This window comes from Capra hircus, chromosome 1 (genome assembly GCF_001704415.2).
Source record: "Capra hircus breed San Clemente chromosome 1, ASM170441v1, whole genome shotgun sequence".
Taxonomy (NCBI): Eukaryota; Metazoa; Chordata; class Mammalia; order Artiodactyla; family Bovidae; genus Capra; species Capra hircus.
In genome coordinates, this window is record NC_030808.1 from 136,680,895 (window position 1) to 136,707,197 (window position 26,303).

Sequence of the window (26,303 nt, forward strand, 5' to 3'; positions counted from 1 at the left end):
TAGAAACAAATCCTAATTATATGTTAAAATATTTACATGGGTGTATTACTTCATAATCTTAAATCTGATGTAAAATTTTCAATCAGCAAGTTATGATAGGAATTAAGTGTCTACTCCAGCTCTTCTTGCACACCAACCCTGTAATAAACGTGGTTCTTATACGTATTTTACATGTTTATATTTTTCTTTGTAGTTTGTGATCATATAAGATGACCTGAATGCTGAAATCTTTATTTGAAACCTCCTCTCCCTCTTTAATCTCCTCTTAAAAATATTGTAATTAATGTGTCACACACATTAAACTATATTTATTAACAGTTTGACCCCTCCTTGAATACTGTATGAAAAATAAATGAGATGCTGTGCCTGGAAATATAGATGTGCTGAAATATTAATGAAGGGATTTAGGAATGATCAGGCATGTCAATGTAGCTGTCTGTATGAGATACTGGAATTGTGAGGCAAAGTCTGTGTTTACTACCACTACTAAATCTATCTTAGAAATAAAAATATAAAGTCTTTAAAGGGAAAAATTAAACTAGAATGGATATCATTAACAAAGCAGTCAATTCCCTTTATTTTTAAAATTTTATGTACACATATGAATGATCTGTATAATGTACATTCAATATAGAAAGTTTTATATATTTGATAATGTATAGAACATTTCACAATTACACTAATCTCTTACATAACATCTTGACATCTGTTTTTAAATTTTTTTGCACAAGCTCCTTTTTCATTCAATTTGGTAAAGCCAGTTATATATATCAACGTGTACTGTGAGCTCTCAGGAGGTTAAATGATTGAGGAGAGGATACCAGTGAACAGCTGCAAGGACAAAACCTCAAAGTGTTCAACAATGGGAGAACAGCCAGGCAGACTTGAGACAGGAGAGGGAGATGCCCTTCTGGGGGCTGAGTGACTTTGATTTCCCAATCTCTGTAGACTGCAGTTCAACCCCACAGTCGCACTAATTCGAAAAAACATTATAAAAACTAGGAAGAAAGCTTTGTCTTTTTGATTCACAGTCTTGTAAACAGATATAAAGGAACAAAATGTGCTTACATACATCAAGAAAAAAAATTCTTGTGTATCCACTTAGGTTGATCCACAGAGTGCTTTCTCACAACGTGATACAATTAGAATCACTGACTTTTTTCCTAAATAAAAATATATTTATAGAAAAAGGAATAACACTGTCATGAAACCAGGAGAAAGGCAGTTAAGAGTTTTCTTCAATGGATCAGCTGGAGGAATGTGGACAGGGCACTGGCCTTTCAGCGTTTATTGTCTCTCATGAAAGTTTCATGTCTGATAGCCAAGGTCACCTGCCTCATGGTCTACAGGAGGCGGCAAGTTGGACATGACTGATGAGGATGTCCCTGCAGTAAGGTAGCCAGCAACTCCAGGTCCTGCAAGAGAAAAAAAGGAAAACCTTCTAAAGAGCAGTCATGTGAGAACACGGACCTTTATGAAAATGTGAGAACCAGGTCAAGCATCCCATCACAAGGACCTGATGCAATCTATTAGGATTATCTAAGCATACAACGAAATCTTAAACACCTGCAACACCATTTTCATGGTTTGCCTTTACTATATGACAAAGTTAAAAATCATTTCAAAATTTATGCTAGACAGTAACACTGGTGAGGAAACATGGAAAAATTTTCCCTTCTCACATCTGGGAAGTTCATTAAAAAAAAAATCTTGGGCACTGAAGGATACAGCTAATGTCAAATGAGAAAAAAAAAAGGGAAATAAACTCTGTACTTGAGTTAGCCCATTTAAAAGTCATACTTGATGAAATTCACAACAAAAACACCTCCATCTATACTTAAGTTAAACCTATTTTCATTTGGCGAAAAAGAAAAGCTACTGTAACAAATAACACCAAATGAACAAGGGTCTCTGAGTGGACACCTAGTCATAGGTCAAAACATGAATGCTATGGAAAAGGTATTAGTATTTTAGTTTTATATGTCTTGACTCTTAAGTCTCTAGTGCATAAAAATGCCATTATCCCAGCATTTATCAAGATGTGTCCTATGAGCATATAATGGCTTTAGCCTTCTAGTTTAACTTAAGACACTGCAGGGACATTTAATTACACCTCAGAATCATTGCACAACTGTACAAAGTATTTGCAAAAGACACTGTACTATAGCATACTACTACATATTGAGCAATATTTTTAGCTGAAATCATAGGAAACAAAGCAAACGGCTAGGGAACATTGAAGGGTTAGGACTAGAAAGGCAGAGGAAGTGGCATGCATTTAGCAAAATGGTTCTCTACCTGCTTCAGAGAGCTACACAGAAGTTAGCAAGCTGCCTGGCAGAGCGGATCTAAAGTCCGCTCCTGAGGTGAAGGGGGCTGCTGCCAGTGAGAAGGGAAGGAGAGACACCTGAGGGGAGAAAAGAAATATAAGCAGCAAGGGAAGTTGTAAGGAAGTGCAAACAGCAGAGCAGGTTGAAAGGCTAAGGTGTAATAGGGACTGAAGTAGGACAAAAGGGAACAGTATAGATTCATCTTTTTTTTTTTTAACCTCTTGAGCATTTGTACTGAGGATTTGAAGAAAGCAGACACTGTAGCACGTGGTTACACGCAGCCAGAGACAACTCAGCCTGCATGAACTGCCACATGCCACCTGGAATGCCCAGGCACGTGGAACTTTGAACTTAGAAAACTTAAGGATTCTCTGCCTTTTAAGGCATGGTGGGCTTACATCTATCAACCCCTACTGTCAATTAATCAGGACACCAGGCCTTATACAGACTGCTCAGCAGAAACAGTAGGGAGGACAGGAGACACACCCCCTTGACAGGCAGAGATACACCCCATTGACAGGCAGTTCAGAGCTACAGTGCCACACCATTATATTACTTCCTGCCAATGTTTCACTCTGGACCCTAGGCAGCAGCAAGATTGCTAGGGAATAAACCCTTAATAACAACCCCCTGAACACTACAGATTGGTATAGTCCCTGAGCACTTCTGATTGTGCGGTCAACTTTGTTCACATCAAACAAATTGATTATGAGACCAAATCACGAGTGCTACATATACAAAATGGACCAAGGACGTAGTTCTCAGACTACATGCTGAGGCACTCGGGCAAATTCTGGGACACCACTGAATATTTTAAATCTGGAGACACAGTGACATCTGTTGGATACCGTACAACTACTCTCAAGTTGTTTGAATGTAACTACTTAATAAAATTAATTACTATTTCTTTTGGTCTAGGGATAAAGAAAAAAAATCACTAAGCTATGAAGGCACTGTGAACTGAGAAAGTTTGGGAACCTCTGGGCTAAAATATAAACTGTGGACAATGGACCCTGAAGGATTATCCAGGGGAGATCAAATTCTAGTGCCACCATTTGCCTCTTTAGGAAAGACAGGTCAATTCCTGATATTTCTTTAAATGAAGTCTGAGATGCTCTCTCCCTCACATCTCTGGCCTCTTCCAGACATGTCTGGTTTCTAGGGGCAAGAAGCTACAGTCTGCTAGGATGGAGCAGTGTTTTCTCCAGAGACATGTGGGAACAAAGAGTAGGGCCTGCCAGAAATGGGGTACATGGCACACCGTGTAAGGCTGCTGGACTTAAGAGGGAAGAGAAAAGATAAAAATCAACAAAGAATCCCACAGAATGGAATTGGCTACAATAGAGTAGTGAAAGGACCGTGGGCTTTGGTGAAAATGAACATGGGATATTCAGTGGGGAAAATTAAAAAAAAAAAAGGAAGCCCTGCCTCGGCAGCAGTGTCCTACTATAAACTGACATTGACCTTAGGAAATCTTTCCTAACATGGCTCCCATTGTGTAGTCTTGGACATATATAAAGACAAAAACAAAAGGTAATAAAAAACCCAATTGTGCAAAGATCTAATGAACTAGTCTGATAAGAGGCCCAAGAAACACTCCCTCTCTCCCTCTGATGACCTTAGGAAGCCAAGTTAACTATCCCACCTGCCTCTAATTAAGTAGAATAATTAAGTGTACAGTACAAAGTTTTTCATCTCCAATTCCAGCTCCTAAAAGCATCTTTGCCTTGGCCTGTTTCTCTCCCTTTCCCTGTTTTTTCTTTCTCTATTGATTTCCTGGGTGAGGAAATTTGAGGATTTTCACTGCTGAAATGCTTGTCAGCACCAAGCTCTTCTAGAACCTAAGAAATGGTTAAGTAACCCAGGGCCCTGGACAGTGAGCAGATACAGCTAATCCACACCATGGGTAAAGTTCCATCAAGGCACTTTTGATGAACATTTATCATAAGACATAACAATATGCCAGTCTAGGGAGTCAGTCCCATCTCAACTTATCAACACTGAGTAATCTGGCCTAGAATATTTTAATTTTTATTCCAAACTCTGAGCATGTGACTGAATGACATTTCCTCAGCAGCCAGGAAGAAAATCATGAATGTATTTTTGGTCATTCCAATCTTATTTTGAAATAGTAATTAACTTTATCTCCATCTCCTAAGTAAGTCCACATATCAGAAGAAAGGGCTGACGATGACTTGTGTTCTCACAGTACCTTATTTTATTTGCAAACTGATTACAGAGGGGCTTGGTACAATCTGAATCTTCTCAAGACTGAAGGAAGGATGGAGTAAATTTAAAATTCCAATTCAATACAACATTGTATACATTCCATGGAGTTTCACATAATGAGCTCTTATCATTATTAGTAGTACTTGCCCCTTTTATCAAACAATGACACGCAACATATCAACAGAAAAGTTCAAACACAAAACTAATTGGTAACCCGAGCAATAAATAAACATCAGTTCAACTGGCAGTACTTTCACAACAAAAGAACATACCAGCTTGATGATGCACTATGAACCGGACAGTTTGGGGGCCAACACAGCTCAGAACTAGTCCAGATTGTCCTGTGTTGACTGATGTGACTGCAGGCTTCAGCAATGACGTTCATAATAGACACAGTAACCCGAGGCCCTTTCCAGGGTGGGATTTATACCACCCTCCACTTTGATGGCTTTATTAGAATTTCTGCCTCTTGAGCTGGACCAAGGATGTGAAAAAATTCACAAACCAAAGCCTTTCTCCTCTGCTAACCTTCACTCTTTACAGCTCATCAAAGCTGCTTCCCACAACTCATTCAGAAGCCACGACAAGGATCCCAGTAAAAAGAAAGGTAAGACAGAAATCTTTTTAATCCCTGAACTTTTTCTATAATATTAGGAAATCCGAGTGGGGCTGAGGACACAAATGATTTTGAAAGAAACTCTAGGTCTCTAAAGATAAATCCTTCTCTCTTGTGTTTTCTAACCATAGACCACTTGACCCACAGCTGTTAGTACATCAAGGACCACCTGCAGTCTTTTATTCCATCCAGTAAGGTCAATGGATGTGAAGGTCACTCAAGGACAAAAGAATTAGATGATGCCTTCCTAGGGATGCTTATAACCTACATATCTCCCTATTCAAGGTCAAATTTTAAGTAAGTTTACTCTGAGCTAGAAAAAAATTAGGCAGATTTTTCAATCATACAATTCTTACTTACAAAAAAGGTGGCATTGTGTAAACTTTCTGGGCAGAATTTAAAGAGGTAAAGTTCTTGGTGTGTCTATGAGGTCATACTCCTACTTAGAAGCTAAAGCTTGAAAGATCTGGAAGAGACTAAGACCATATTCTAGGTATCTCTCTCCATAGTCAACATGGGGCAGGTGATGGGAAAATGAGAAGGGAGACCTATGGTACTCTACTCTTATGTACACACATGGCTGGCAGTCACAGCACCCCATGTTTGTAAACTCTACAGCTCTGATTATAAATTTGAGTGGATTAATATTAAAGAGGTCACAGTGGAGAAAAAAGCAGTAATGTCACAATCAATTCTAAAATTAAAACCATGCAAACTTTCTCCAAAGTCCCTATTTTGGATTATTCAAGATTTAGTCTTCAGGATTTATAAATTTCTATACTAGTGATAAGGATTATTAAAACAATCACACTGGTATGAGAAATACTGGGTAGTAATTTTTTCTCTTAATTTACCTACATCATCTCTGGTTAGAGGAGGTTGCAGGGCTGACATTTTAAAAAATACACTATAATTTCAGGCAATGGCAAGAAATACTTAATACTCCTAAGGTTAATTTCAAACTAAAAACTTTAATACCAAAGACTATATTTCATTTTTCAGCATTTAGTAGTTTAATGCTATGACCTTCTTTTTAAACAGAAGCTTTTAAACAGAAGCCAATATGAAAATGAGTATTTCAGAATTATTATGTTAAAATAAGTGTGCCAAATGGACAAATATCTGGAGCTTCTTTTGACCCCCAGGCAGCAAAATATCCTTTCCTTCATGGCACCCATATATTTCCTCCCATGAGAATACAAGCCTTAAATATTTAACAAAATTACAGATTAATCACTGGTAACTTAGAAGAAAAAATATTTGACATGTGAGCGTGCACAGGTAGAACTTCAATCTATTAATCTGGCAGAATGGAATGATGCTATCACGTTTCTGATACTGATAATTCTGAGTAAATACTTCTCCAATCTTTATGTGCATGTTTAAGATAAACATTTTAATACAGCCATACCCAAAATATTAAGTATGACATCCTGGATTAGCTGGGTTAAAAACTGATCAGGGTCCGCTTTGCAGTCAGCATACATTCAACACCACAACAGTCCGTATGTTGTCTGGGCTAGAATCAGGGGTCCACTGCATGTCCATGACATCTCCAAGATGGGTAGTTATAACAGGAATCTAGGAAAACTCTCTAAACGCTGTTTTCAGTCTAGACAGGGCAAAAGGAAGGTCCATATGGCTACATGGTGCCATATGTCTTAGGAAAGAGAATTGGGTGTGCTTTGGTTTACCTGTGAGGTATCCTGCTGTTTGTGACTCAGAAATAAACAAATCATGTTTCTGATCTTTGAAGGCACTCCAGACTGAAGAACGAGACAGGATTTCATTCACCTAGGGAAGTAAAACAAACTCTTTGAACATAAACAAACTGGATGTTGGTAGATTAGATTAAAAAGAAAAAGCAAACTTCTAAGACAAACCAAAGAGGCCAACTCAGGAAAGGGGCAAAGATGAACCAAGACCTCACATTCATCAAACATTCTACACCAGGCAGATCTCATTAAACCAGACCCAAAGAAATGCCTAACTCAGTCTTCCCTCTAAACTTGGACTAGACTATTCAGACTTATTGCTTTGTATGTAATTTGGGCAGTAAGATATTCATGTGATAGTAACAACTGGCTGACTGTGGTGTCGGCTCATGAAGTATTTCTGAGGAAGCGATTTGGGGACAAAATATTGCAAAATTCAAGCTAACATTTAAAGCACTCTTTCAAACTATGGATGTGACCTGTTAGAAGGAATCAGTGAACTAAAATAGACAGGACTGGGTGAATTTAATTCATATGACCATTATATCTACTACTGTGGCCAAGAATACCCTAGAAGAAATCCTCAGAGTCAACAAAGAGTCTGAAATGCAGTACTCGGGTGCAATTTCAACAACAGAACCTGATCCTGGTTCATTTCCAAGGCAAAATATTTAACATCACAATAATCTAAATCTATGTTCCAATTGCTGATGCCAAAGAAGCTGAAACTGAGTGGTTCTATGAAGACCTAGAATACTTCCTAGAACTACTAATAATACCCCAAAAAAGATGTCCTTTTCATCATAAGGGATTCGAATGCAAAAGTAGGAAGTCAAGAGATACCTGGAATAACAGGCAAGTTTGGCCTTGGGGTACAAAATGAAGTAGGGCAAAGGCTAACAGTTTTGTCAAGAGAACATGCTGGTCACAGCAAACATGCTTTTCCAATAACCCGAGAGATGACTCTACACATGGACATCACTAGATGGTCAATACAAAAATCAGAATGATTACGTTCTTTGCAACCAAGGATGGAGATGCTCTACACAGACAGTCAAAACAAGACCTAGAAGTCACTGTGGTTCAAAGTATCAGATACTTATTGCAAAATTCAGGCTGAAATTGAGGAAAATCACTAGGCCATTCAGGATGACCAAAGAACTATGAATGGAAGTTCATAACATTGTACAGGAGGCAGGGACCAAAACCATCCCAAAGAAAAAGAAATCCAAGAAGGCAAAATGGTTGTTGGATGAAGCTTCACAAGTAGCTGAGGAAAGGAGAGAAGTGAAAGGCAAAGGAGGAAGGAAAACATATGCGCAACTGAATGCAGAGTTCCAGAGAATAGCAACAAGAGATAAGAAGGCCTTCTTCAATGAACAATGCAAAGAAATAGAGGGGGGGAAATAGAATGGGGAAGCCTAGAGAGCTCTTCAAGAAAACTGGAGGTATCAAGGGAATATTTCATGCAAGGACAGGCACAATAAAGGACAGAAACAGTGAGGATCTAACAGAAGCAGAAGAGATTAAGAAGAGGTGGCAAGAATACATAGGATAACTACACAAAACAGGTCTTGATGACCCGTATAAGCACGATGGTATGGTCACTCACCTAGAGCCAGACATCCAGAAGCATGAAGTCAAGTGGGCCTTAGGAAGCATTACTATGAACAAAGCTAACGGAGGTGATTGAACTCCAGCTGAGGTATTTAAAATCCTAAAGGTTGATGCTGTTTTAAAGTGCTGAACTCAGTACGTCTGCAAATTTGGAAAACTCAGCCATGGCCACAGGGATGGAAAAGGTCAGTTTTCATTCTAATCCCAAAGAAGGGCAACGTCAAAGAATGTTCAAACTACTGTACAACTGCACTCATTTCACATGCTAGCAAGGTAATGCTCAAAATCCTTCAAGCTAGGATTCAGCAGTACGTGAACCAAGAATTTCCAGATATACAAGCTGGGTTTAGAAAAGGCAGAGGTATCAGAGATCAATTTGCCAACATCCACTGGGTCATAGAAAAAGCAAGAGAATTCCAAAAAATTCACTTCTGCTTCACTGACTACAAGAAAGTCTTTTGACTAAGTAGATCAAACTGTATAGCTCAAACAAACTGGAAAATTCTTAAGAGATGGGAGTAACAGATCACCACTCCTGTCTCCTGATACCTGTAAATGGGTCAAGAAGCAACAGTTAGAACCAGACATGGAACAACTGACTGGTTCCAAATTGGGAAAGGAGTACGTCAAGTCTGTATATTGTCACCCTGCTTATTTAACTTATATGCAAAGTACATCATGTGAAATGCTAGGCTGGATGAATCACAAGCTGGAATCAAGACTATTGGGAGAAATATCAACAACCTCAGATATGCAGATGATACCACTCTAATGGCAGAAAACAAAGTGGAACTAAAGAGCCTCTCAATGAGTGAAAAAGCTGGCTTGAAACTAACCACTCAGAAAACAAAGATCATGGCATCCAGTCCTATCACCTCATGGCAAACAGAAGGGGAAAAAGTGGAAGCAGTGACATATTTAGGCTCCAAAATCACTACAGATGGTGATTACAAATATGAAATTAAAAGACGTTTGCTCCATGAAAGAAAAACTATGATAAACCTAGACAGCATATTAAAAAGCAGGGACACTACTTTGCCAATAAAGATCCATCTAGTCAAAGCTATGGTTTTTCCAGTAGTCACGTATGGATGTGAGAGTTGTATCATGAAGAAGGCAGAGCGCTAAAGAATTGATGCTTTTGAACTGTGGTGCTGGAGAAGATTCTAGAGAGTTGCTTGGACACAGGGAGATCAAACCAGTCAATCTTAAAGGAAATCAACCCTGAATATTTATTAGAAGGACTGATACCGAAGCTCCAATACTTTTGCCACCTGATGTAAAGAGCCGACTCACTGGAAAAGACTCTGACGCTGGGAGAGACCGAGGGCAGGAGGAGAAGGGGTAGGGAGGAACAAAGGATGAGACGGTTGGACGGCATCATTGACTCAATGGATGTGAGTTTGAACAAATGCCAGGAAATAGTGCAGGACAGAGAAAACACGGTGTGCTGCAGTCCACGCGGCTGCAGACTCAGACACGACTTAGCGACTGAACAACAATGAACAATCTAGAAAGTATCAGTCTATCACATATAAAATGTGCAGTATAAATGACTTGTGTGTAAATGTATCCTAAGAGGCAAGACATGTTTCTTTCTAGGAAAAAGATTAAAAAAAAAAAAAAACAACTTAGGAAATTCCAACGTAGAGGGTATCTTTCACATATCAAGGTTCAGATCAAATATTTATGGAGCGCCTAAATCATAGGTTCCACAGTGGACACAAAGATGAGAAAGACATTTTCTGTCCCTGAAGTGCCTACAGTCTAGGAAAGAGATAGATGGTGCCAGATAACATAATGGGAAGCATTAAAGTAGATACATACATGGGGACCATGAGAGTCCAAAAGACTCTCTGTCTTCTGGAGCAAAGCAGTGGTGAAAGTGATTTGCTGTGAATGTGCTGAAGGTCCTACTTTGGAAACTAGTGTAATTCTTTCCTTCCCTTGTGAGTGGAAGGTGGTTATCAAGAGTTGCTGCGTTAATTCTCATCAACAGGAATCCAGTGGCAAGTTGAAGGGAGCATGACTGGGGGCACATGGTACACAGGAATGCCTGTGCTTGGCATTCAGAACACCCACAGGTAAATTTAATAAACATATAGTTAATGACTGCAATAGCACATGCCATCTCTCTTCTTTATTTTCACTCCAAACAGCTCAAACAATAAGTCTGCTAGAAGGGAAAATGGCATAAAAAATGCTTTAGTTGGAACATACACACACAGTGGATTCACTAAAGGAAAGCTTTAAGTCAGTTTAAACCTACAGAAGAACATTAGTAAATAGAAACAGTCCAAATACCTAAGAATGGATAAATGGGTAAACATGGCATATACATACAATGGAACATTATTCAGCCTTAAAAAGGTATTAAGTGCTGAAACACACTGTAACACAGTTGAACCCTGAAAACATGCCAAGAGGAAGAAGCCAGACACAGGTCACATACTGCATAATTCCACTTATGTGAAATGTCCAGAATTCCTAGAAAATAAGAGTGGTGACTGCCAGAAGCTGAGGGAAAGAAGAAATGGGAAATAACTACTTAATTACTATTTGGGGGAACTAGGTAGGCAGCGGTTATGTAACTTTTTTCAGTTGTGCTCATATTCACTGCTGCACGTGGGCTTTCTCCAGTTGTAGAGCAGCGGCTACCCTCTAGTTGTGGCGTGCATGCTTCTCATGCAGTGGCTTCTCTTGTATACAGGTTTCACCTTGTGCTCTAGGGTGCGGGGGTCTCAGTAGTTTTGGTGCACAGGCTTAGTAGTCCCGAGCCATGTGGGATTCTCCACATGTGGGATCAAGGATCAAAGCTGCAACCTCTGCATTGGCAGGTGGATTTTTAACCATTGGACCACCAGGGAAAACCCACAACATTGTTAATGTACTGAGGATCAGTGAATTTTTCAGTTTAAAAGGGTTAATTTTACGTTATGTGAATTTTGCTTCAATTAAAAAAAAAAGAGCATTACTAAATGGACTATATAATAATAATGAATGAGGAATTTTTTAGAAGCAATATTAAGAATAAAACCAATGAGGAAAATAAAATTATTGAACTGGTTTGAACTAGGTGTGTGCACGTAGCTGAAACAATTGTAGAGTGGAGTGTTACTCTCTCAGCTATGTCTGACTCTTTGCCACGCCATGGACTGTAGTCCCTCAGCCTCATAAGTTCATGGAATTCTCCAGTTAAGAATACTGGAGGGGTAGCCATCCCCTTCTCCAGGGGATCTTCCTGACCCAGGGACTGAAACTGGGTCTCCTGAATTGCAGGTGGATTCTTCACTGTCTGAGCCACCAGGGAAGCCCAGATGATAATACATTAATACACATCTAAGTTACAACAAAAGAGACTTTGTTGGGCTAATGGCCAACACTTTGTAAGTGCTAATGAAAGAGATGAAACTAAAATGATATTCTGTATCTTTTTAAAGGTATTATGGTAGAGTCAGCAAAACTGGTTATCACTATTTCACAATATCTTCTAGAATTGAAAGTTAATCTTAGTCAGCACTAAATGTTCAACATTCTTCTATGCTTAAGAATGTACAACATGCTATCACTATCCAGAGAAAGAATCCTCCTGCTGACTATTTGTTGTTTAGTTGCTAAGTTGTGTCAGACTCTTTTGCAACCCCATGGACTATAGCCTGCCAGGATCCTCTGTCCACGGGATTTCTCAGATAAGAAGATTGAAGTCGGGAGCCATTTCGTTCTCCAGGGGATCTTCCTGACCCAGGGATCAAACCCACATCTCCTGCACTGGCAGAAGGATTCTTTACCACTGAGCTACCAGGGAAGCCCCATTTGAGTATGCGGTTTGTGTTTATGAGGCAGCTATGCTAGTATCACCAACAGTTAAGACCCCTGGTTTCGAAAATGCCTTGTCATAATTAACAGATCAAAATTACCTCTGTGCAGACTCACCTGTTCTCCATGCTGCAGGCTTCTAGTCATTGCCTTGAGAGCTTTAACAATCTGAGCCTTTGTGGCTGCTGGGCTGTCCAGATTTTCAAGGCCAATGCCTTCAAGTAATTTTAAAAGGTATGGGACCAAATCTACTTTCAAGGCCTAGAAGAAAATATTAAGTATATATGTGTGTGTATGTATGTGTGCATATACACATACATATGCTTTAAAAAAAATGTAAGCCATCCACTGAGGAAATAATTTCACTCCCAGGACCCTACCTGGAAGAGGACACTCCGATTTAATTCCAGAGACAGAATTTGGGGGTAGGGGTGACATTTTTACTAAATGAGATGTTATTCTCTTCCATCAACTATTCTAAATGTTATATGCTGATTATTTTACTTAATCCTCCCCAAATTAAATGATGAAGGCACAATTATTATTGATGGAAAAATCAACACATGAAGGCCTTGACAGTCACAGAGCTAGGTGGCAATGGACTCTGTATCTAGACCTATTAAGAACAGAACCTGAGCTTATAGCCAGTATACTGGCCTGCCTCTTCTAATGACATATACTGATGTGAAACAATATTTGGAGAATATTAATGTTTTTCACATTCTCCTAAAACATCAACCTTTACAGTCAACCATACATTTTCTACCGGCCTAATAAAAGCTAAGTAATACTCTGGTACCACACAATTTTCAATGCCCACTCTGAAATTCAAAATGAAGAGGTGAAAAAGCAACTAACATTTAGTAAGTGTTCCTCTTTTTACAGATATTATTCTCAGAACAACCTTGTGAGAAGCCATAGCTTTATTTTACAGATGAGGAATCTGAGTACTGTTAAGGCTAAATAACATGCCTGAGGTCACAGAGCCATCAAGTGGCAGAACTAGCTCATGTTCTTTCTAATACAACAATCCACCTAGTCAGTTATAAGTCTGAACCTCAGAGCATCTAATTATCTCCTTGAAATGTACCCAGTACTTCTAACTTGCGTGAATGAGGAACAGGGATGGAAGCAGGGGTGGGTGGAGAGAGATGATCTGAGAGGAAAAAGGGCTGGAAAATAGGAGAGCCAGATAATAAGGATGTAGGGCCTTGTATTCAGGTTAAGGATGTCAGATGTAACTTGGTCATCTGGTAGATAATGGGAAACCACTGAAGAATTTTTAAGTGCAGAATGACTTATATTTTAAAGAGTTATATTTTAGAAGGGTAACTTTTTCAATGATTTTTAAATTGTATGTTTTTTGTTTTCTTGATGTCTGCTACTACTTTACAATGGAATCCATCAAGTCTTCTTTTCATTAGTCTTCTTTTATATTCTCTTTGAAAAGGACTATAAAAACCTTGGTGTGCTTTTCAAACGTGACTTAAAGAAATGAGTAAACAAGACTGAATCTTTCAAAAAGGATAAACCAAATTTTATAAAGCTAGTTAAGGATAAATGCTTAGTAACCAATCAAAATTTAAAATTCAAACATCATAAAAGTACTTTGACACTGGAAAGATTTTTGGTAGCTGGCCCATCTTTTCTGTGTGTATATAAACATGTTTCATCCGGTATGTGTATCTGTATAAGATAAAAAATTGTACATGCACCAGCTCACAAGTCACCTCTCTGCCAAGTCAGGGAAGCCAAAATCAGTGCTAAATAAGTGAAAATCTATTTGTTTGGTATGTTGCTTTCCCTAAAATAGGAATCTAGAAAGTTATTTACCTGTGCTACTAATTCACTCTGCTCCTTCTGAAACATTCTATTAATTGCTTCACAGGCTAGACCAATGGTATCTGGTCTTTTTTTCATTCCATTTATCAGTGGGCCAATGGTCTCCAAAGATGCCATGGTTCGAACACAGAGCTAAGAAAAGAGAAGGTTACTTGTAGAAAGCAATAATTTATGTAACACAATAAATACCACAATAATATACGAAAAACCTACATTCAGTTCAAGTTTTGTTTGGCCATGCTGTGAGGCATGTGGGATCTTAGTTTCCCAACCAGGGATCAAACCCATACATCCTGCAGTAGAAGCGTGGAGCTTTTACCTCTGGACTGCCAGGAAAGCCTCATCAGTTCAAGTTTAATAATGAACTGAGTCAAATTCAGTCTCCTATTAATCATATCATTTAAACCAGTTTAAGAACCTTTACAATATCAAGCAGTTCATATGGATGAAGGTACGTGGCAGGAAAGGGATTTATTCTGCAATGTACATTAGTCAGGAAGAGGGAGTACAGATAAATTCTACAGTTTTAGGTTACCAAATGGATTCATCATCAATACCTCATTTTCAGACAGGGCATGAATAACTCGAATGGCGCTCTTAGGAATGGCATTGTTCCTATGATTCATTGCCTGGATAATTTTGGGAAGATGGCCCAATGGTGGAACCTGATCAGCCAGCTGAGGCTGTGCACTGAAGAGACATACTGTTGCCGTTGTCAAAGTTTCCAGAGTCTCTCCCTGAGGAACAAGCAAATTATAAAAAACTGATAAAGTCTTAAATGTCCCTAGTAATTATTTTGTGTTCAAAACAGATTCTAACTGCTGGCACTTGAAGACTGATCCATAAATCCTAAAAGGACAACAAACATCTCCATCTTGATAAAAGCGTGAATTTAAAGGACTCTACGAAAGTGATATCTGAATCTACACAGATTTTCTCTGGGCATTTCTATTTTTACATCTCATTTCTACTGCAGACAGATATTTCTATTTAGAGATCATCTCTCAAAAAATATTAGTAGGTATTTTTAGGTAATGTTACAGAATTGTCAGTATTGGAGAATATCAATAATTCAGGAAAATGCAACAACTAGTGGAATGTTTTCCCCAGTTCTGTAAAAATCAGAGTAAAGAGAAATCGTGACTATAGAAATGAGATATATATAAATATCTGGCATACTGTTTATATTTTTTTAAAAGTCTTGAAAAGCTAATGATACCAATGATTTCTAAGTACTTGAGATTATACTAAGTGCTTCACATTTATCAAAACTCATGAAAACTTCAGCCTTAGAGGCAGATGCTGTGACCTTTCTATGATGCAACTGAGGCAGAGTTGGGAGGTATTACTCCAGGCCACAGAGCTTTATCATAGGCTAACAACACAGGCTCTTAGCCACCTCAAAAGCCAGCTTTTTAAATTAATTCAACAACAATCACATACCTCAGCCACCAGGGAAGTCCAATTATTTTCAATATGTAGATTCAAACAACAAAACTTTATATTTCAGGGTTTATGACTGGCCAAACCAAGACCAAATCTACTTTCTTACTCACTCTTGCCTTCCTGCTAGCCTTTGAGCACAGGTACAGGGTTCATTCATTTATCAATAGTTAAGACTCTCCTGTCAATTTCTTTAGCTGAGTGAAGAATATGCCCTAGCAGGACACACTTCCATTTAGATTTCTACACTAAACCTTTAGGTTTCTCCTTAAAAACCACACAATCACTGGAAATGGGATGGCAGAAACCTTTCAGAACCTCTGCAACTGTTCTTCAGACTAAAAAGTTTCACTTTTGATTAAGCATATACGAATTTAAGTGTGGGGACTACATTGAAAGAGGTAGCCAATTCTTAATGCGTGGTCAATGAGAATGGTGTTTTAACAGAAACACTGTCAACATATTTAGCAAAATATGTGAAACGTCTGACTGATGACTAAAGCTTACATGAGGACTGTTCTTCTCCAGAAGCTCAGTTAATTTTTCTAGCAGTGCAGTAAGAAATTCTCTAGGCTTTCTTAGAACCCAAGCTGGTTGTGCAATAAAGATTCTCAAGAAAACTCCTCCAACAGCAAGTTCACCTTCTGCTTCTCCAAACACCACAGCAAAATCTTCAGGCAACTTTAAATAGAGAAAGAACAGTCAAGTCATTTACTAATCATTAGTTGTATTGAGTTGGGCAAAAAAGTCTTGTTTGGGCACCAAACAAACTTTTTTGCCCAGCCCAATACATTAACAAGAAAGAAATAAAAAACCCTATTAAAGAAATCTTCATGCAATGAACTAGGCTTTAAATAGTCATTAATACAATAAAGTCAAAATTATTTGTTTTCACTTGATAAATTTCTATAAAAGTTCCTTTGATTAAGTTACTCTTTTCAGAAAAAGTCCTTTGATTAAGATACTCCAAAAGTGAATATTCCTACTTTTTTAAAAAAATGTTTAAAACCTTGTTTTCCAGGGGAAGATTTAAGTATCTTAGTAACAAAGCAAAGGATGGTTTTATACTCACTTAGCAGGAACTTACAAACAATAAATTTACAGTAAAATGTAAAATTCCTTCCTCTGAATAAAAGTATACTTTACCTTCCAGGTTACGTCAGGGTTGTCTTGCTGATTTTTAAAGTGCCTTGGGAAAAAAAAAGAAGGACAGGACGTCAAACTTCAGTCACAAGACACCACGTTCATTACCCTTTATAGAGTAAGTCCTGGAGAGCTGACAGACGATGCGGAAAATGGTTGCCTCCCTGGCGACTCCACCTGAAGGTCCTAAGCTGTTAATATGTGTCTTTACTTACTCAAGCATCATTTCTCTAACTGTCGTGGACACTTTATCTCTGGAACTATCATTCCAAATTAACTCAGGATTTTCATGCGTTCCTTCAAAAATATGGACAGCAGCTTCAGGGTTGTCTCTCATGGCATCCATAAAAACGCTTGGGAGAAATTTCATCAATGTAATTCGAACCTGGACGAGGAAATTTGAGAAAATAAAAAAGACCTATTGAAAACATCGCAATATTTGGTTTGCTTTACATTTCTCTAAGAATGATGCTATAATGTGTGTTAAGGCTGATACGGGCCATAACTACCATCCAAAAGTCCCGGATAACAGATAAACCTTGGTTTATGGTGGCTCAGTAGTAAAGAATCCACCTGCCAACGCAGGAGATGTAGAAGAAGACTCGGGCTCCATCTCTGGATTGGGAAGATCCGATTTCCTGGAGAAGGGGATGGCAACCCACTCCAGTATTCTTGCCTGGAAAATGCCATGGACAGAGGAGCCTGACAGGCTCATGGGACAGCAAAGAGTCAGACACAACTGAGTCCTCACACACATGCAAAGGTCACAAGACTCCCTACGACCTCCTACTTCTTACCTATCTGGGTTAATTTCCTCTCTCCACCTCAAATTTAAGTAACGTTAAGAAATTCAGCACCACTGGTGTGTAAAGTTCCCAGAGCTCATCAACCTACCAGATCCTGCCCTGCACATGCTATCCCCTCTTCCCAGAAAGTCCTCAGGTACAGCTGATCTGTACCTCCACCTCTCCCCAAAACCCCCGACACCCTCACAAATTCTTCTCATGCTTTGTGTTACACAAGTAATTTTTAGTACCATGTTTTACATTTTACTGTGCCTTTCCCTGAAAAGGATTTAAAAAGCAACTTAAAAGAACATCCAACACATATATACAAAAAGAAAATTAGTGTGAGACATAAGGACAAAGGGAAAGTGAAGGTTGAGAAGACAAGTTTTTCCCTCAGATCTTCACATAGTTTTATCTCCTTTGTGTGATTCAAGTGTATGTTAAATCTCATCTTATAGAAGCCTTTCCTGGCCCAGTCTGTCTTGTCAGTGCCTGTATTTTCATTCCCTGGCACAAGCTGATACTCAAGAACTTATTTGAATGAATGAGACTAATGTACGAATTAGTACATAAAGAAAATATCAAAAGCTCTGTATAACTGCAAGCAATATATAATAAATTTAGCCCTGAACTTCCTGGCAGTCAGGTTCATGTTTGGGAATGCATGTACACCCGTGGTGGATTCTTGTCAATGTATGGCAAAACCAATTAAAATAAAAAAAAGGAAACAATATTAGTCACATGATAGAGAGCATCCACAAAATAGGATGTATGTCATTCTCTTGGTGAAATTGATCTAAGATGTAAATACAAGAGTTAAAACTACAAAACACCTAGGAAAAAACATAGGCAAAGATTTTTGTAACTCTGGATTACATAATGGCTTTTATATAATAAAAGCACAAGCTGCAACAAAGACACATTGGACTTCATCAAAATTAAACAACAAGAAAGTGGAAAAACATCTACAAAATGGGAGAAAATATTTATAAATCATATATCTGATAAGGGACTGGTATCCAAAATACACAATGTAGGGAACAAAGTATAAGGAAGGTTGAGAAGAACAATTACAACTCAACAGTAAAAAGACAACTCAATTAAAAAATGAGCAAAGGATGAGAATAGACATTTCTCTAAAAAGGATGTACAAATGGCCAATAAGCACATGAAAAGGTATTCAACATCATTAGGCACCAGGGAAATGCAAAGCAAACCCTGATACAGCACACTTCACACCCACTAGGACGACCACACTCAATGAAGATCTATATAGTAAGTGTTAAAGAAGAGGTGGATATCACCATCAGCGGTGGTATGTAAAATGGTGCAGCCACTGTGGAAAATAGTCTGATAATTCCTTGAAAGGTTAAAAATAGTGTTACCATATTACCCAGAAATTCTACTCTCAGAGAAATAGAATACATATCCACACAAAAACTTGTACACATGTGTTCACAGCATACAAAATAGCCAAAAACTGGAAATAATCCATGTGTCCATTTTCAATCAATAAATGGAAAAACAAAATGTGCTGTAAGTATAGGGAAGTGACTGCTAAATTAGGAAATGGGTCTTTTCCCTGGCTTGATGAAAATGTTCTAAAACTGACTGTTGTTGCCCAAAACATTGAATTGGATACTTCATGTGTGTGAATTGTATGGCATGTCAATTACATCTGAATAAAGTTATAAAAATGGAAAAGAAGTTTACTGACCCCAGTTCTAGGCTCTCTTGTGGCAAATCATTCAATTAAGGAGCTGACACTTATATTTTTTCCTATATAGAAAATTTAAGTACAAATATATTCACTTTGGTAAAATTTGTCCCTCACGTATTTCAAAGGTTAAAAAATTACTAAAGAGCTCAAAAATTAATTCTAGTACATATTTTAAACATCTAAAACATCATTTAAAATATAACAGTAGACATTATAGTTATGGGCTACCCAACTCTAGCTTTAAGAAAATTCAGTATTAAATATCAATATTCATGATTTTATGGGCCCTTGCTACGGGCACCCAAATGTAATGTTCCTTATCCATTAATCCTACTGATGACAGATTATTAGCCATATTCCCCAAGTAAAACTATTCCAGGTCTTGTGACATATTCTCAATATCTAAATCAGGAGATCAGGTAAGAAAAACATGCAACTGAATCTAGCTTGTTTTCTGTAAGGGGGTGCTCAAGAGCCTTTATTTCATATTTGGGCTGGCATAGACAGTGCTTCAGTGAGCATTACTTCACATGAAACTGATTCAATAACAGAAGAAGGAAACTGAGTACAACTGTGTCTGGATGCAATTCTACTTAGAAGTATTATTCTAATAGGTTTCTGCTCTATGAACTGAACCACAGTTCCAGAGATCACTTTGTCTTCTTCAGATTCTTAATGAGAGATCTCCCTGCAGAGAGGAGAAGCAAAGGCACTGTAATACTCACTTTCACAAGCCAGTTTTTTCAAAGTGTGAAATCTAACCTATCTATCTTCTGTCACAACTTAAAATATACTTTCAAAATATGTTTTTGGCTCCTTCAAGGGAGATGAACAGTTTCATCACTATAATTCAAACACTATCTTAAGACTTCTCAATTCTAGTGCAGGCTTCCCTGATTATAATTTTTCTCTAACTAGTAATATATAGGAATAATTCAGGTATGTCAATCTTTCAACTTTCATATCAAGTCACTTCTTTACTATTTCAGACTTTGGTAATCCTCATGAAATTAGTTACCAAAGCAATAGAGCTTTAATAATTAATTTCTTTCTAAGAACCCATTTTGTGCTCACCTTTGGACCTATTAGTTTATCTGCTGTCATTTTAGCAAAAAGTTCTGCTGTCTGGGCTCGAACCTGTGGATGTGTTGAATTGCAGAACATATCTAGTAAATAAATCAAAGCTCCTGTGAAGGAAAAAAAGCGTTAGCGTTTATATGCTAAATAAAAAAAAATATGACTTTTCTAGTCAGTAGAATTTACTTTCAACCTTATTTCAACTCAATGCAGTTTGTTTTCTTAAAAAAATTGTAAGCCTTCTAAAGCATTCTTCTAATTTATCAGACTATATAAAGTAGCTCAAAATAAGCTTTACCATTACGAAGCATGACTAGATGAGAAAGCACTCTATACACTACCTCTTGCCATTGCTTCTTTGATAATTTTTGTACTTGATGTCAAAGCATAAAGAGTCTCCAGAACAAGCTGACGACCTGCAGAACAAAAGAGATTACAAGAATCGAATCATCACACTACCTTACATTTACTAGGCATCAGTGCCAGGCATTGAACAAGGTGCTTTACAAAGGGCATCATACTTTCAACTTCACAACAACCAGCTAGACAGGTATTGTGGTCTTGCTATGAGTGAGGAATCTGAGATCCAGTTTGAGTAGCCCATGAATTCACAATTAGTGAGTGGTATAACTCACTATACCACTGAGGTATATAGAGGTTTACAGAGGTCTGACACCAAAGTCCACAATCATAAGCATGATGCCATACTGTCCTCCTACCTCATTGCTCAATATGCAAACAAAATCTCACCTCCTGACATTCTAAGGATACTATATTCAGGATCTATTATTTTTATATGGTGCTAGTATCTTAGAGAAATGAGTAGAAAGTACCAGTTGCAAGACACTGTTCCAGTCTAAAACACAACAGCATCTTTCTGCACAACGTCTGTGTGCTTCTCACCCCTTCCTTGTCATTGAAGTAGACTGGGCAACTGGACTTTACTCTTCCAAAGTCAAGGGGCAACAAGAGACAGGTGACCAGAGGAGTGAAGAGTTGGCAAAGAGGGTGAAGGCTGCCAGGTATTAGGCCGAGATGAAAACCAAGGATGGTAGCCAGACTGAGCTAAGTTAACAGGCAGGAGAATAAACACGCAAAATGAGACTTGTTAAAATGAGACTTCTTTTAAGACAGGAAACAATATTTCACTGAAAACCAGTCACTGTTCTAACCATAAGCTCAAAGGAAAACAAGACTTTGGAGGGGACAGAAGAAGTCAATTATTTTATGTTTTTAATGTTCCTGAGCAAACAGTGAAAGATAATTTAGTCTAAAATATAAATGAGAACAGAGTAGGCTGAGATATCTAAACATCAGCTATTTTATCAGAAAGACTAAAACCATGACTGTAGTATATAAATTCAGTATGAATATACTTTTAAACCATGACTTCTGTAACATTCAATCAGTTTAATTTTGCATTGTTTGTAGCTGTTAAAAGCTAATAAAAGAGAAAAACCAACTAAGGCTGTAGGAATGACCAAAAAAATAATAATCTGCTAGTAACTTTTAAATGCTGTCATTTAAAAGCTAACAAAAATATTCAATAATAATTGAATTTCACTCAATTCACTGAACATAATACATAACATGTGCAAGGTACTGGGGCAGAAAATGAGTGAGACTGGTTGCTGCTCTCAAGGAGGCAGACAAGTGTGAAGTCAAGATTAATGTGACTTCTGAAGGGCTGGCAAAGCTGACTGAACAATGCATGTTGATGGGGAAGTGACAAAGTTGGAGTTATATCACAACTGTCTTTGAAAAGCAACCTCAAGGTTGATCTAACACAACTACACACTTATGTGAGACATAACTACAGTGTGTAAGGAGTCTATATTATTGCAGGCTGTACTCAAGAAATCAGATTGCTATATTTTTAAAAACTGATCTCATCTGGTGCTAACAGTTACTATTAGCATGAAATCAGTAAAGGACAAATAATGCAGGACTGAACTTTAAGTAAAACATAAGGTGATTTTTATATTAAGCATTTTTTTCTATCACACAAGTTCAACTGAGTGTTTTTTTAATAAAACATGGAGTATCAGTTAATTCTCAATCATTCATATATAGCTTATACTTAGCAAATTGAAAATCCTAGATTATTTTCATATGCTTTTGGATCTCTATCATCTCTTCCAACTTTGGATGTGGAAATACAAAATAGTTAACTTCTGTAAAAATAAACTAGGAAGACAAATCTAATATAAAGAATACCACTTAAAATATTTTAAAACACTATGTTGGAGGTTTTGTATCATCTATGTAACTGCTCCCCTCTATGCTGACTGTGCTGTGGTTCTGAAAATTCCAGTGAATATACATACTTGATGGCAAAGAATGCAGAAGAGCCAATAAACTGGACAAAACCATTGATTCAGCAATATTGTTGACACAGTCTTGGTTAGACGTCACTATATTCACAACCTGAAAATCAATCAATAGGACAGTAAGAGTTCTGGAAATAACTTCAAACCTAAACAAATTAAGGTAAATTAGTCAGACCTAAATAAACTTAAGGTTTATTACCAAAATGAGAAAAATGCTTGGAGGACAAAATATTTAACTTTTAGGCAAGAATTTAATTCTTAAAAATTGGCTTTATTACTTTGCTCTTTTGAGAATTAAAAATGTTAATGCTAGTGTGTGTGTGTTTGTATATATCAGTTTTCTATTAACTTAAAGGTAACAATCAAATATAACAACCTAAACAAATATTTTAGCACCAATTCACAATCCTTAGGCTTATAAGAAGCCTTCAGTCCTACATCAGTTCATGCTCCAGAATTATGGTGTACACTATCGTGTTTTCCAATTGGTGATTTGGGGTGGGAAGTGATTAGCAAGATAATCATCTTCACTACTTGGACTTTTTCTTTTAGAGGGAGAAAGTAAATGTCTCTGGTGTCCAATACAATATATTAGTCTATCTTTCTATTATAAAGAAATAGGCATGTTTTTTGAAGATGACCCCTCAAGTCTAACTTATACATCTAAAGATTAATGCCACAACTTGAACCATGTGGTCAGCATCTCAAAGGAAAATATCACAGACACAATCAGTTCAGTTCAGTTGCTCGGTCATGTCCAACTCTTCGTGATCCCATGAATCGCAGCACGCCAGGCCTCCCTGTCCATCACCAACTCCCGGAGTTCACTCAAACTCACATCCATCGAGTCTGTGATGCCATCCAGCCATCTCATCCTCAGTCGTCCCCTTCTCTTCCTGCCCCCAACCCCTCCCAGCATCAGAGTCTTTTCCAATGAGTCAACTCTTCGCATCAGGTGGCCAAAGTACTTATTTTAAAAATTACAAGGTACTTGAAGGAATTAAGTGGAGAAGCATGCTTTTCAAAGAAAAGACTATGCTTGTTAAGCTGTTGACCAACTTAACCTTTATTATTTTATTAAACATTTTTAAACTAAAATGCAATCTAAGAACACTTAATCATTCATAAAGTTCATTGTTACTGAAAGGTTGAAGTTGGTGTTCTTTATAATAAATTTTGTGTGTTACAATAAGCAGGATCACATGAAAAAAGATCCTGGGTATTCACTCTGGATTGCCTAGACAAGGAGTACCCTGTGACCAAGGTCTTCCTGCTTCTTCCAGAGGAAAAGGCTCCACACAAACAGCTTCCTACAGGACCAATGATTTCATTCTCCTGGAGGAGGGCCCTCCAACCACTCTTGGACCTCTAAGACCCACAGGTTCTGGGTAGCTGGAAAGGATGCTTTTGTACTAGACCCATAAGAAGGGAGAGCAATTGAGGGAGATGGAACACAAACTCACAGTGTATAGTTTGGTCTCAACACGTCTCTCTGTGGAAAAACAGAGATCTTGGAAAGTTCTGCTCCCTTTTTTTGTCATCTGTGGCTTTCAAGCATCCCGAGTAAAGTCCATTCCTTAACTCATCCCATATGACACTACACAAATGCATCCCAAGTTCTAATTCATGACAGATGATGACCACAGAGGGAAGCACCTTGAACACTGTACAATATTTGCTCTTCAAAATGGGCATATAATTCAAGTTTTAAAGACATTCACTTGCCTTAATAGGCAAAATGAAAAAAAAATAAACCACACAAATTTCCATTCAACTTTAGATGATGATTAACGAAGGTTCAAACCATGTACAGTATGTTGCAGGAAAGACAGCATGCTTTAGAACAAAATTCTTTTACCTCTAAAGCCAACTGCTGCACTTGACCAGCTCCATGGACTCGAAGAAGAGAAAATATTAACTTAAAATGACCAATGCATTCACTTTCAGAGCCTACAAAGAAAAATAAAATGCTTATCTTTTATTTCCAAGCGATGTTCTATCAATCTTCTGGAAACAGATATATTTTGTTTACTGTCAAGTCTGTGGTAAACTTTTCTCAAAAATTGTGACATGAAGTGAGTACAGTATCACTAAGGAGAAGTAAATCTTAAGAAGTTAAACAGTATTAAAGTTTCTCTGGTTTGTTTTGTCTTCATTTCCATCCCAATGCCTAACTAACCAACAGGCTAAAAACAAGAAATTTATCAAATACAACTCAAAAATTGAAAGTGTATAGTGGTACTTCTACACTTTACCTGTAGACCTCAGAGCTAACCCTGTCAGCCTAATTACATCTGGAGACAGTGTGACATCATTTGGCTTTTAAGTAAGACTGAGTTAGAACTCTGTCACTTGAGAACTACATTACAGACAAGTTCCAAATCAATTCCTAGGTTTGCAGCAATTTCTTTGTACCTAATATGCCAAAATCAAAAAATGAAGTTTTCTTCAGATTTTATAACACTGCCTTTAAAAACATCTCCATGTATACCATGGGAATGAAATTTTGTTAGACAACATTTAATTACTATTGGTTATTTTATTTGAATAATTTGTTGGCAATACAACTATAAATAATAATAGTACTGTAATACATACTGGCAAGAGCAAAGGAATACAAGAAACATAATATTAAGTGTTAATAAAAAGTTTTGAGGTCTTCAGCTAAGAAACTGAATATTGAATGTAATTTTATAATCCATATTTTATTTCTACATAATACTCTATTTTATATTCTATAGTTTATGTTTCATATTTTATATTCAGGTTTTATGTTCGGTATTTTATCAATATATTCTATCAATTCAGTTGAGCTGCTCAGTTGTGTCCACCTCTTTGCGACCTCATGGACTGCAGCACACCAGGCTTCCCTGTTCATCACCAACTCCCGGAGCTTGCTCAAACTCCTGTTCGTTGAGTCAGTGACGCCATCAAACCATCTCATCCTCTGTTGTCCCCTTTTCCTCCTAACTTCAATCTTCCCCAGCACTTTTCTAATGAGTCAGTCCTTCATATCACACGGCCAAAATAGTGGAGCTTCAGTTTCAGCATAAGTGCTTCCAATGAATATACAATATTGATTTCCCTCAAGATTGACTGGTTTGATCTCCTTGCAGTTCAAGGGACTGCCAAGAATTTATCCAACACCACAGTTCAAAACTTTAATTCTTTGGCGACCAGCTTTCTTTTGGTCTAAGTCTCATATCCATACATCACTACTTGAAAAACCATAGCTTTGACTAAATGGACCTTAGTTGGCAAAGTAATGTCTCTGCTTTTTAATATGCTGTCTAGAATGGTCATAGCTTTTCTTCCAAGAAGCAAGCATCTTTTAATTTCATGGCTGCAGACATCATCTGCAGTGATTTTGGAGCCCAAGAAAATAGTCTGTTACTGTTTCCATCATTTCCCCACCTATTTGCCACAAAGTGATGGAACTGCAAGCCATGTCCTTTGTTTTTTGAATGTTAAGCCAGTTTTTTCACTCTTCAAGCCTGCTCTTTCATCAAGCAGCTGGCTCTTTAGCTCATTTTTGCTTTCTGCCATAATGGTGGTGTCATCTGCATATCTGATATTATTCATATTTCTCCTTGCAATCTTGATTCCAGTTTCTGCTTTATCCAGCCTGGCATTTCAT

The 26,303-nt window shown here is 37.7% G+C and overlaps 1 protein-coding gene across 2 annotated transcripts in view; it reads right to left on the minus strand.

The window, feature by feature from the left end:
- The window catches only part of DNAJC13 (DnaJ heat shock protein family (Hsp40) member C13), a 157,749-nt gene continuing 131,994 nt past the window's right edge, over positions 549–26,303 (minus strand). Inside the window, exons 45-57 of one of the 2 annotated variants that reach the window (XR_001918368.1) lie at positions 24,525–24,616; positions 22,664–22,763; positions 20,678–20,752; positions 20,334–20,446; positions 16,967–17,136; positions 16,755–16,797; positions 16,116–16,289; positions 14,723–14,902; positions 14,157–14,297; positions 12,441–12,584; positions 6,870–6,969; positions 2,299–2,407; positions 549–1,415 (exon numbers count right to left, since the gene is read on the minus strand). Coding sequence is in view for 1 of the 2 variants with exons in the window: in XM_018051322.1 (XP_017906811.1) it covers positions 1,309–1,415; positions 6,870–6,969; positions 12,441–12,584; positions 14,157–14,297; positions 14,723–14,902; positions 16,116–16,289; positions 16,755–16,797; positions 16,967–17,136; positions 20,334–20,446; positions 20,678–20,752; positions 22,664–22,763; positions 24,525–24,616 (1,439 nt within the window). In the remaining variant the exon portion in view is untranslated. The remainder of the gene's footprint in view (positions 1,416–2,298; positions 2,408–6,869; positions 6,970–12,440; positions 12,585–14,156; positions 14,298–14,722; positions 14,903–16,115; positions 16,290–16,754; positions 16,798–16,966; positions 17,137–20,333; positions 20,447–20,677; positions 20,753–22,663; positions 22,764–24,524; positions 24,617–26,303) is intronic. The other variant, XM_018051322.1, reaches the window with a different exon arrangement.